The sequence below is a fragment of the Xenopus tropicalis genome, chromosome 1, assembly GCF_000004195.4.
Source record: "Xenopus tropicalis strain Nigerian chromosome 1, UCB_Xtro_10.0, whole genome shotgun sequence".
Taxonomy (NCBI): Eukaryota; Metazoa; Chordata; class Amphibia; order Anura; family Pipidae; genus Xenopus; species Xenopus tropicalis.
The window spans coordinates 23,016,647-23,029,568 of NC_030677.2; the positions used below are offsets into that span (position 1 = coordinate 23,016,647).

General features: G+C 40.4%; 1 protein-coding gene across 2 annotated transcripts in view; it reads left to right on the forward strand.

Moving 5' to 3' along the window:
* The first annotated feature begins 209 nt into the window (after positions 1 to 209).
* The window catches only part of dok7 (docking protein 7), a 72,675-nt gene continuing 59,962 nt past the window's right edge, over positions 210 to 12,922 (forward strand). The window contains exons 1-4 of one of the 2 annotated variants that reach the window (XM_002939224.5): positions 210 to 448; positions 562 to 607; positions 4,564 to 4,794; positions 6,555 to 6,755. In XM_002939224.5, coding sequence (XP_002939270.2) covers positions 395 to 448; positions 562 to 607; positions 4,564 to 4,794; positions 6,555 to 6,755 — 532 coding nt within the window. In that variant the 5' untranslated portion in view covers positions 210 to 394. The remainder of the gene's footprint in view (positions 449 to 561; positions 608 to 4,563; positions 4,795 to 6,554; positions 6,756 to 12,922) is intronic. The other variant, XM_004911257.4, reaches the window with a different exon arrangement.

Sequence of the window (12,922 nt, forward strand, 5' to 3'; positions counted from 1 at the left end):
AGGGATAATAACAGGGATTACTGTGCATGTCTAAACAGCGTTACCCACCCACTTGATTCTTCTTGCACATTTTCTGCTTTATTTCTTAATACCAAATCATATCTTTATTACATTCTTTCCCTTAAAGGGTCAAGACTCCAGACAACTGCAAAAGCGCTGTGCCCACCAGTGGGGCTGGGAAAGGCTGGAGCAGGGAGAGTGGGAGGCGGCGGCAGAAGTTGGTGACCATTTGTTCAGCAATGTGTGTGTCACAGGCTGGAGCTTTCCCCTGTCCCCTGCTATGCAGAGCTATTAAAGCTATTTTGAAAGTGACCCTTCAGCCTAGGCACATTCAGAAAGGGAGAGAGAGAGGGGAGAGAGAGGAGGGAGCAGCTGTTTGGAACCATGACTGAAGATGACGGATTCGGTTGTGGTGGAGGGTCAAGTCAGATTGAGAGATGGAAAAAAGGTCCGCGAATTAGACTTTTTGCTCCCCTCTCTATCCACGAAATAACTTTATCCTGGAATTTTGGCTACAGAATTGTGTAATGACCCTTTCTGTGCTTTCTTTTCTGATTACAGTGGAAGAATAGATGGGTGGTGCTCAGGAAACCTTCGCCTGTAGCAGGTAGGACCCTTTCTGTGTAGCCCATGTGCATTTGTCATTCACAGAAATACAGCCGGAAGCTAATTTCTCTACAAAAAGTACATCAGAAAGCGATTGGGAAAGCTGATTTTGTGTTGCACTTATGTGAAATGTTCAGCCAACTTTATATAAATTGATGCATAGAATTTTTGGGGTGGCTTTCACACATGCTTATGGAGGCTACTTTCCCTTGTAGTGTTATCCCTTGTAGTCTCTTGTAGTGTATTGTCTGTAATGGGATGTTGCTAATTGCTCAGTGCTCCAGCATTCTCCTATGTTGAACAAAATTTAGTATTTAGTAGTGCCATATGTTCTAAGAATAGAAAGCAAATTAGTTTTCACTTATATTATAAAATAGTGGACAAGAACGTTCTAGAATGAAACAGAAATCTATGCAGAATCTGGGAAAGTTAAAGGCTCTGCGGATTATTGCAGGGGAACTCGCTTTCAAGAATGACAGCCCCCTTTAAGTTCTGTGATCTAGAATTTCACATGGGTTTCGCTCATCTGAAACATAACACTGTGTTGCTTTAAGTGAACTGCTCGAGTTTAAAGGCAGTCGCTGTGGTTTCCCAGAACACGGCACTCACCGCAGAGCTTGGTAGTAGGAAATTTGGTTCAAAGGGAGAATTTAGCTCAGGGTTGTACTAACAGTCACATTGGCAAGAACATCTGAATGCGTTATATTACTTTTCTATCATGGATATATTCTAAAAAATATATATATGTCTGTGAACCTTTATAGAACCAGTGGGTTCCAAATGGATTTCTTGAAAGAACATTGATGTGCCAAAAATAGGATCCAGGGCTCTCTCCAATGTGTCTGAAAGCTGTAGGGAAGAGGAGGGAGAAGCAGCGTCGGAGCAATAGGTTTCAGATTTCTGCATAGCCATTGGCCTGCACGTTTTTCTATTAAAAGTTTCTAGATATTATTTAAAGTCCAGATTGAGAGAGAAAGAAGAAAAAAAAAAGCTTACAGTGTTTTACAGGGAGTACAATAATAAAAAAAAAATATTTTTTTGGCTACCTGTATTTGTATTTATGTAGTTCTACAAAGGGCTGGCCAATATAATTCAAGAGCTGCTGCCCACTGACATCTCCTGCCACTGCAAGCCCCTCCCCCATTTTGGTTAGAAATGCGCTGTGATTGGTCAGGCAGAGTATTATTATCTTTATTTACATAGTGCTGATGTATTTGGCTAGTGTTACAGTGTGCAGGTAGGTGGTACGCACTCTGTAGACTACCTGTTGCCAGTCACGATTTCAGTTCTGCAATTTTTTTTTTAGCATTTTCACTGACAGCAGTTATTTATATGTATATGGCACAAAGTAAGGCAGCTATCATACAATAAAGGCATTAGAGTAGATACTAGAGGAAAATAAAGGAGACATATCATGGAAAAATTAAGATTAAATTAACATTTAGGATTAAAAGGATTGTGCTTTAAAAAGTTGTGTTTCAGGCTGATTTATTGAGAAATTCCCCCCAAACCCTACTAGTCCCGCCTATCTATTACACTTCCTGCTGGCTGAATTCTCTGGATGTGCAGGGGAGACGGCGGCACTTAGTACACTGCAGTGTAGGATAGGAACCAATCAGCAGCTAGGCTGACCTGGGTAGGGGGGCCACCGGGTTTTTTTTCAGAAGCCTGGTGGGCTAGTCCGAACCTGTTTGAGAGCAATACAGAGTGAGTTACTTGCAGACCGTGTAGGCAGGGGTAGGCCCAAGAGGCACGTACCTAGGGTGCAATGATGGAAGGGGCCATGGCACAATCTTCTTTCTGCTTATCTCTAGTCAACACCCTCCAGTTCTGTGCGTAGTCTGTCTGACAAATGGAGGGCGATCACTGCACATGTGTGTGCATGGTTGGGGGTTTGGCCCAGTACAGCATGTAGAACATCATCCAGTCCTGGCATTGTTACTACTTTAATCCATTTAATATCGATCAGAAACAAAGAATTTGGTCTTTAAAATGCCTGGACTGGTTCATGTGTCTCTGGTGACATGGTGTCAAGTTGGTCATACAGGGATTGAAAAAACACCATACTGACCCTTGTATAGGGACTGTCAAACCAATATTTAGGTGAAAAGCAGCAGGTTGGAAAATGCCATTGGGTGAAGAGTGCATTGAGGACTTTGCCCACAGTATGATTTAATCATTGGCCTCTGTGCCAATCTGTGACTATTTGCATTAATGTGCAGGTCTGTGGATTCAGACTAGGTTCTAGAATAAAGAAAATTCCTTGCCATTGGTGAATTGTTTCGCAAAACTTCATGGGAAAATTTGCCGCAGAAAAATTTGGTGTACGTAAAAAAAGTTTGTTGCTCGAGGGTGACAAAAAAAAGATGCGGACAACCAAAAAATTTTTTCGCCGTTTCCTGAATTTTCTTGCAGTTTCACAAATTTTATGGTGAAACGGGACAGATTTGCACATCATACTATTAGTGGTGTACTGGTCTAACACACACCAATGTTCTTAATGAACGTTATATAGCAAGGACTACTTATCAGTTGATTTACCTATAATTTATTTATTTATAATTTATTCAGCCTATACTTTTAATTAGAATGTATTATTCTAATATTCTAATATTCATCTTACTTAATTCATTTTATATTACTTACATAGTACCAACATGCAGAGATTATACATCACTCACACCAGTCCCTGCCCTGGAAGATCTTTTAATCTAAGGCCCCTATGACATTTACATGCATGAGGGTCATCCGTTTTCTCAGGAACCAATTAACCTTGAGAAATGCTTTAGGGTGCACTATATGCTGCCAAACGCAACGCTCAAAGCCAAATCCCTTACCTTGCTAACTCCTAATCTTGCCTGCCTCGCACCCTGTGTCTCAAACCCTTTCTCCTTTTGGATTGTAAGTTCTTTCGGGCAGGGCTCTCTTAGGGCAACAAATCTCCCTGTTCGCGGGCGACTAATCTCCCCGAGTTGCCATCAGTTGCCATCCCACCGGCGAAAATGTAAGTCGCCCGTGGGATGGCACACGCGGCGGCGCGATTTCGGCAAATTGCAGAAAATGCCTTGTGAGGCAACTTCAACGATTTGCCGAAATCGCCTGCGCAGCGTGTGCCATCCTACCGGCGACTTACATTTTCGCCGGTGGGATCGCAATTCGGGGAGATTAGTCGCCCGCGAACAGGGAGATTTGTCGCGGGCGACTAATCTTCCCGTGTGCCAGAGCCCTTAACCTCTTGTATCAGTTATTGGTTGTTTCTGTATCTGTATGGTTAATATATACATCCATTTCTTGTACAGTGCTGGAGAATATGTTGCCACTTTATAAATACTTGATAATAATAATAACTGCAGTGGGCTGAGGAAACACAAAAGTTTTCACACATAATTCCCCCCTCTCCTGTTCAAGTGGAGGTAATAAGCACAGTGTAATCCCCCCTGTGTTGTGTTTGTGTCTGTCTTAGATAAGCAGTAATTAATCATTCAGGGGGTACATCTGATTAATTACCTTCTCCTCCCCCTTTTCTCTCAATTGCCCACAAGAACCAGGAACAGTGACATAACTAGATATTACTAGGCCCCACAGCAATGAATTTAGGGCCCCAAAACATTGGTAAGTCTGCCTATTTTGCCTAAATATATTAAAATTGCTTATCAATCAGGGCCTTACTGGGCCCACTACACTTCTGGGACCCCCTGCAACCTCACTGCGGGTTCTGCTTCCTCTGTAGTTAAGCCCTTACCAGGAAGTTATAAAATGAAACTACTTTCAATTTCCTTATTCTCTATTGCCTTATTTAGCTCAAGATATATCAAAAGTATATTGTTCTTATTTAAACAAGTCCAAGGCATATACTGCCCCTTTCAAATGATAAATTATTGGTTGCCTTATTTTTTACTGCGTTACATCCCCCCCCCCCCACTTTATATTACAAGCTGACAATGTTCTCCTTCCCAGATTGCTTGTTAATGCTGGTGTACAAAGATAAATCTGAGCGGACGAAGGGACACAAAGAGAAGAGCAGTGTGACGCTGGAAGACATCTGCGGTCTGGATCCAGGGATTTCGTATGAGGGAATGAGCCAGACGCTCGCTATCATCTGTTTCACGCAAGTTGTTATGCTGGGATTTGATAACAAAGACATAATGAATGCATGGGATGTGCGGATCCGATACAGTTTGGGCGAAGGTGAATAAGGTTCAGTAGTAGTAACTGGAGGTTCAATCCAGCAATCAGATATGAAATGCTAGTTACTGTGACATGGATTAATATTAGTAATGCTGCTTACATAATAGTGAGGTTGAAAAAAGACACATTTATCAAGTTCAGCCAGTTATTAGTATAAAAAAAGTAATTAGTATAAAAATAAATAAATAATTTATAATAATAATAATACAATGTAATATTTTTGATCATATCTGCAGCCAGCCATTGTATTAAGCTCCTGCACCTTTAGGAGACAATTCCCTATGGGTCACAAAGCTAGGACTATTTAAAAGCCAAATAAATTCTTTGAGGGAAGTTTTGAGCTTAAGGAGTGCATATCTCTTCTGTGTAACTATGTGTAACTATCTCTCCTGTGTATCTGCTTATTGGGGGAATTAAAGTAGATCTTCAAGGTTAAATATTTGCATCAAATACTCTCGAATGTATGCTGACATGGCCTGTGGTATGGACTACATTTTTCTGTCATTTTGTGTAAATCTCCATAATTTGTATAATGGGGGAAAAGGAGAATATGATGCCCAAATGCTCTGAATTCCGGCTATATATTGCTATTGACTCTAACCATATTCTACTATTTTATCCACTGCATTAATCTAGTATATGCCATGTCTGTCAAAAATATTCATATTCCAAGCCCTGTGTACGGTTAAATATTGAAAATACATAGGGAATTGTTATCCCTTATTCATATAGTGCCAAACATATTCTGCTCCACCCTACTGTGATTGTTGATCATTCACATCAATTCCTGTTCCAGTGGAGCTTACAATCTAAGGTCCCTATCACATTCCCAAGCACACACAGGGGCCAGATAAACTGGCTGTCTGTTTTTGAAGTGTGGAGAATATACAAACTCCTTGCAGATAGTAACCTAGTTATAAAATTAACTTGTACCAATCAGTACTTAAGCTGGAATATATTATGTCCCTTATTTTATGGGGTATAGTGGGATATTTTCCAGAAACCCTTATCCAGAAGGAGTATATTATATGGGCTATAGCTAATGGGATATAGCGAATTCTGTCACCCAGAAACCCTTATTAAGAAAGAATATATTGTATCCCTTATATTATGTGGTATCAGGGTCAGACAAGGGTGTACAAGGCCCATTGGGGCTGCTACCACAAGGACCCCCGCTGCCTGCCCACTTACCCACTGCCAGCCTCTACCCTCCACAAGCACACCTTATACTTACTTTTGCCGTGAATGGGGTAGAGAGAGCAACATGGGAGGGCAGGCAGGGATCAGGTCTGTGTTAGTGGGGGCCATGAGGGCTGGGGCCCACCGGGTTTTTTCCCAGAGTCGCGATGACCCAGTCCGACTCTGTGGGGTATAGTGGTACTGTTTTACAAAACCCCTTTTTCAGAATGCTCCAACAATACCACTCCCAATAGTTTATAGTTGAAATATATTCCAATATTCCAATATTCACTGGAATAATAGAAATACATTTTATTTGATATTTCCTTACCCAGGGTACACCTAATGTAGAAAATACCAGGCCCTAAGCATTCTGGATAATGGATTCACTACCTACATACACTACCTAGTGTTACATTATGAGTGCAGAGACAGCAGGTTCTAGCCTGTCCTATTATGAAAAACACATAACAAACATCATATTTTTGAAAAGATCCACATTCTATTCTGCTGCATTAAAGATTTTGCTTGTGAGCTGGTCTTCCACTGCAAAGCCTAAGCCACTACTTTTCCCCTCTCAGTTCACAGATTCCATGTTGGCGTGTTGCCTGGTACCAAGTTGGAAAGTGGACCTGCCACACTTCATTTGTGCAATGACATATTAGTTTTGGCAAGAGATATTCCTCCTGTGGTCATTGGCCAGTGGCGATTAACAGATCTGCGACGCTATGGAGCGGTGGCAAACGGATTTGTGTTTGAGGGAGGAACCAGATGCGGATATTGTAAGTAATGTGTTTCTGAGAATATCCACAAAGCAAATATTCATTTCTTGTTTTTTAAGGAAAGGTTAATGATGAACAAAATATACTCAAACATGTTATCGGTATATTATTTGTATACATTTTATAGACATGATTTCAGCACTTTTCTGATATTATTGTAGAGCTGAATCCTGCTATAGAAAGATTTTATTTGTACAATGTAGTGATAATATTGTGATTAGCCTGGGGTTCTGTATGTACGTCATGTTAGGAAGGGTGCTGAGTAAGGCTGTATTTTCCATAAAGGCACCAAAATAGGGCCCATGCCCTTGGGGTTCTATATAAAAAATTATCTCCAAAAAACTGAAAAATTCTTCCCAGAGCTGAGAGGAAGGGGTTACTTTTCTCTTCACTTTCAATGCACGCATTGACTGTCCTGCACGTGCAAAAAGGGGCAACGCTTAGGTCCATTGCCAGGGGCAGCTAATAAGCAAATAAAGCCCTGGTGCTTACACAAGATCCACTTTGGCAGTATACTTAAATCCAATGTTTTAATTATTTTGCAAATTCGGGTTTGGATTTGGCTCAGTATTTAGTTGAATGTTATATGGAGAATTCGGTATTCGTCCGGATCCCAAAATAATGGATGTAGTAACTCCCTAACAATGTGGAGCAATATGTGGTGCAGTACTCTGATTTTTTCTTTATGTATTATTAATGTGAAGATAACAATCTATTAATTGTTATTAAAAAAAATAATTTATAATAGTGCCCACACTTTTTTTTCTGTAGAATTCTCTTTTTACTTGTTTTCCTGTTTTGAAGGCGGGGCTATCTCTTGTGCTCTGCCCATGGGTGGTGTTCAGGCAGGGGGCACTCAACCCACAAATCAGAGCACTTGAGGAGTAGAAATAAATTAACATTATTATATAAATTGTACTCATTTATACATAACTCACTGCAGGGAAAACCACAAAGAACCCAAAGCTTTTGGGGGACCTGTGCTAGGCCTCAGTTTAAAAGCAGCAGATAGTGACGCATGAGATATGTTCCGTTCCTAGGCCCAAAATAACTGTAACTGGCTGAGCATCTCCTACTCACAGGAATAGCTGTTCTGTATTCTATTCCAGAATCCTTTTCCCAGCACGGCTCCCCCAGACACATGTAAGAGCGCACAGATTACTATACACATACGCAGTAACACATTTTGCAAAAGTCCTGTTGAGTTGCCACAAGTCTCTGCTCTCTAATATGGGGCACAGTGACCTGCGCCCACTCTAGTCTGGCTGCGGCAGCACTGTATCTATAATGAGTGGAAGGCTCTTGCCTCCTATTGAGGTCTTCTTACATGAGCCTTTGTGAGTAGTTCATCCTTCCTCAGTTTTGTGCTTGAGGGCAGACCCATGAAGTTAAAGGAAAACTATACCCACAGAATGAATACTGAACCAACAGATAGTTTATATCATATTAAGTGGCTTATTACAGAAATCTGCCCATTAATTGGCCTAACATGTATGTGTGCCTTGGCTTGTTTGTGCGCACTGTGAATCCTATGATCCCAGGGGGCGGCCCTTAATTCTTAAAATGACAATTTTCTATTTAGGATTACCCAATGGCACATACTACTAAAAAAGTATATTTTTATGAAAATGGTTTATTTAGATGAAGCAGGGTTTTACATATGAGCTGTTTATGCAATATATTTTAACAGGGACCTACATTGTTTGGGGGTATAGTTTTGCTTTAAAAATAAGGGGTGCCTTGGCAAAGTATTTTATGGGGCCCAGTCTCCCAGAAGGCCAATGTTACACCCTGCTCCCACCAAATACTCCAGGGCATGGGCCATATTAGTTTTAAATATAGGATTATTTATTTACTGATTGCAGGAAATGCCACTGAAAGAACAAATACTCATGTTGATGGACAGGATAGAACATTTATTATTAGTTTTAGGGCACTAAAACATGACAAATTGCATGATAAAAGCATTTGGTTCAGGCATCCTACGGACGCACTGCTCCTGTTATGTATATGTGTTTTTTGGTATCACTAGTGAGATTGCTGAGCCATGTCTGGAAAGTCATGGCAGGGGGATTCCTAAAATATAATATCTCCTTAATGAGTGGGATTTAGTCTTTAGGGTGATATATTTCCTTTGAAAGCGCAGCTGTAATGACTCCCTTTCATGTAATACAGGACTCATTCATGCCTTTCCAAATCCCTCTATTGGTTTCTCATTATGTAACAAAGCCACCTACGGGGCAAGCTCCTATTTCTGGTCTTCAAAACGACTCTCATATCGGCACCTCCCTGCCTGTCAGCTGTGACCTTGCCTAGGCCCCGGCCATACAGTATTATGCACACTGTATACAACATCTCAAGTTTTGCTCTCTCCGGTTCTCCTTACACTTTTTCTCTTCTGATAATTCCCTGCTGTGTTTGCCTGTGTGTGGGCCTCCATTTTATTGTTCCAGCCATAGTGAGTATAATGTATATGCAGCTGCCCACTCCAGTGTGAGAAACAGAGCAAACTCCCTCATGGTTGCCCCAGGCAACCTCTAACAGAGAATCCGTCACCAGAGTAGAGATGGATCAAGAGAACCTTGTGCCATAGAGTGTTCTGTAGAGATGTCCCCACCACTACCAACAACTATAAAGACTCTGTTCACTTTTCAGTATCTAATTGCACAGTAAAGGACTTTCTGGTTCCTTTTATCCCACTTCACTTTACTCTCCAAATCTTACACCTCAGCAGCCATGTTCTGTCAATCATGACAACATCGAAACTGTCTTTGCCCATAGTTCCTTAAATAAGGGTTAAAACCTCATTCCCAATCACGAAATCCGATAGTTTCTGATGTTTACAAAAGTCATGAAAATTCAGTTCGTTTGAATTTCGTACTTACAACCAGAAATTTCCGGAATTTTCGTATTGAAACGATCATTTGCAAATGGCCAGGCCCAGATTTGTGGCAAGGCCACAAAGCCCCGGGCCTAGGGCACCAAGGAGTCAGGGGCGGCATGCCGCCCAGCCGCACCCGAGTGGGTGCTGCGGAGCACCCCACAGATCCCCCCTGCCGCAAAGTACAAAAAAGTCGCGCAAATTAAGGAAAATATCGCAGAAAATATGCAAAAGTTGTAAACATTAGAAAAAATACAATTTTTTTGTATTCGGACCTGTCGTACTTGAATGAATGTGCCCCAAAAAGTGGCACTGACACTAATTAACTACTTTTCAAAATATGAATGTACATAAAGGGGCAGATTTATCAAAATGTGAGTTTAGAGCTTAATACATAAAAACTCACCCACATTCTGTTAATTCCTATGGGATTTTTAGAAGCGTATTTATCAAATGGTAATGGTAAACTCTAATTTTCACCCATTGATAAATATGCTTCTAAAAATGCCATAGGAATGAATAGACTGTGGGTGAGTTTTTATGTATTAAACTCTAATGCAGCGAATCTGCATTCTTTCTATCCAGTGTTGGACTGGGGCCCCAGGGGCCCACCAGAAAACCTTAGACCATGGGTCCACTCTTTGAGCTATTTTTGCTCCTTTTTTCTTACTCAACCACTTTATTCTCCCAGTCTCTTTTATTTACATGCTAGCATCTATTCTTCCATCTATTTCTTCTCTTTGTTCCTATTCAGAAATAGGGAAAGGCCATGAAACAGGCCAAATGGTCAGGAGCAGGAGGGCCCACTGACACCTGGGCCCACCGGGAGTTTTCCTGGTATCCTGGTGTACCATTCCAACACTGTCTCTATCACCTTATACCAATGGAGAAAATGCCTGGACACACCATATTAGGCTTTTGCATCAAAGACAAAAATAGCATTAAAATACATCCAGCATAAAAAGGTTTATACGTCTTTTTCCATTGTGTTGCTATTACTTTTGATTTGTGCAATGGCAGTACTTTTGGTTATTAGGAGCCAAGTTAATTTAATTTTTGTTACATATCAAATTAGAAAATATAGCCAGACATTCTTATTCTTATTAGTTATTAGGTTGGTTCTGCAATAATCTGCATCCGTGTGTGAAACAAATGAGTTTTATGAAGCTTGATAGGAATGTCTATAAGCCCAACATGCAGTCATTTACATAAATCATTTTAATTAATATATATGGTTTATTCTTTACTTGGTCTAATATCAGAATGACATGATAAGAGTCATTTAAGGATTCCCTGGGAGCAAGTTCTAGAGTGCTAAGGGGCGCAAAGTGTGCTGGCTGGATTAAAAATGTGGTGCTTGGTGCAAAGAGCAGCGTCAGGGGGCCAACCCCATCCTTTCTGCCTTCTATAGGGAGGGCACTGCGTACAGGGCCTCACACTTTGCAGATTGGAATGACGCCCAAGTTAGGGGACCAATAACTGCTCTGTATTATAGGGGTAAGCGGCAAGTCTCTTTACTCCAAAAAAGAGCACATAGACCTCTGTGAATTGCAAAGAAATGGTTATATTGCACTCCTTTTTTGCATTTTTCACACTGGGGGGGGTCATTCATCAGCACTGGGCAAATATGCCCATGAGAGCAGTATTCTGGGGCAACCAATCAAATTGTTGCATTCTACAATAACTGACTAGTTTCCATGGGTTACTGCCTATGGGTAAATTTGCCCACTATTGATAAATGAGCCCCACATTCTGATATCTAAATGCCCCCCAATGTCTCCTTGAGACTGTTTTCAGTCTCTGAAGCTGCACTGCACTGGGAGAAATGGCTGGCCAATTTGTACTGTTTGGACCATATTAAAAACTCATCACTGAGTCTGTTTTTTCCCTACATTGCACCTTGCCCTGCCAATTGTAAATGAGACCCATGGAGTTATACTGTATTACACATTTAAATAAATGATTTATTTTTTTTTGTATATATATACTTGTTTTATCTAATTCAGATATATTTCAAACTTTTGTTAAGAAATTAATAACTTTTTCAAATAAACATATAAATAGAAATAGGTGATTGCATTGGGGTTGGGTAAAACAGACCTAAACAACAGATAAGATCCGACCAGTACGTCTGAATATAAATGTGCAAACAGAATGTACTGAATGGACAGCCTGACTTTCCATTAAGCTGCTGTAGTTTTTACTATGCATTTTAGGCTAGAGATAGCATTCATAGCTGCATGTTATGCTTGGCCTCACTTGTATATAATGTAGCTATTTAGGTTTGCTAAATATAATCCACCAGGTTTCATAAGGAGGTCACTGTAACTGATCCGGCCTCTAGGTGCCTAACTTCATGTATGGCCATGTAACAGAAACCTTACACCTGCCAATTCTGCATGATCCATCAGGGCCACATAGAGCGAAGGGCCCAGGGCAAGAGTGGATAATAGGATGGATTTATTAAGCTTAGTCACTATCAAGTAGAAGGTACTATATTATTATTACTTAGACTGTAAGCTCTACGAGCCAAGGATTCCTTCCTAATGTGTCTTTAACCAGGTGGCATTTAAATGCTCTATACATTAATATTTATTTACTGATATTTTTATCTTATGTTGTCCTCCCTGTGCGTAATTGTCTATATTGTAAAATTGTACAGCGCTGTGTATCTTAGTAGTGCTTAATAAATAAAGTTATACATACATATATATTACACAGAAAAGGGAACTCTATGGATATTTTCTGGATATTTTGCTTCCATTTCTCTATCAGATAGTATTTGGGTCCATTATCTTTTAAACTGTGAACATTCTGATGATTTGATTGGCTAAAAGGTGTTCCAGCCCTGTAAAAGTTTTAAAACTCTGATTATGGGTTGATTTAGTCTTCTAATAAGCTCTAATTGGCTACAGGCTCCTGTGTGAATGTTCTAACATTCTTTTGCCTTGTTCTGTTTGGCTCTAGCCAAATGAAAAAGTGTGTTTTAGTGACTTTGATTGGGGTACTGTACAATTTGAAAAGGTTTACTGTAGTTAAACTGCCCATATAGCAGAAGATTTGATCTTTTGGTGCACCCACCAAACAAACCGGGTCAACAATTTGATCATAATAAAGGCACCTTTCCCAGGGTTGATTTATAATATGCTATATATTTGGGGGCTTCATCATATAAACAATGATGTTGTTATACCAGAAGGTCTGTGGAGCCCACAATAATCATATAGAAGGCTATGTCTGGCCCTCAGGCCTCCAGCTGTACTGATCTAATGGAAATATTAAAAAT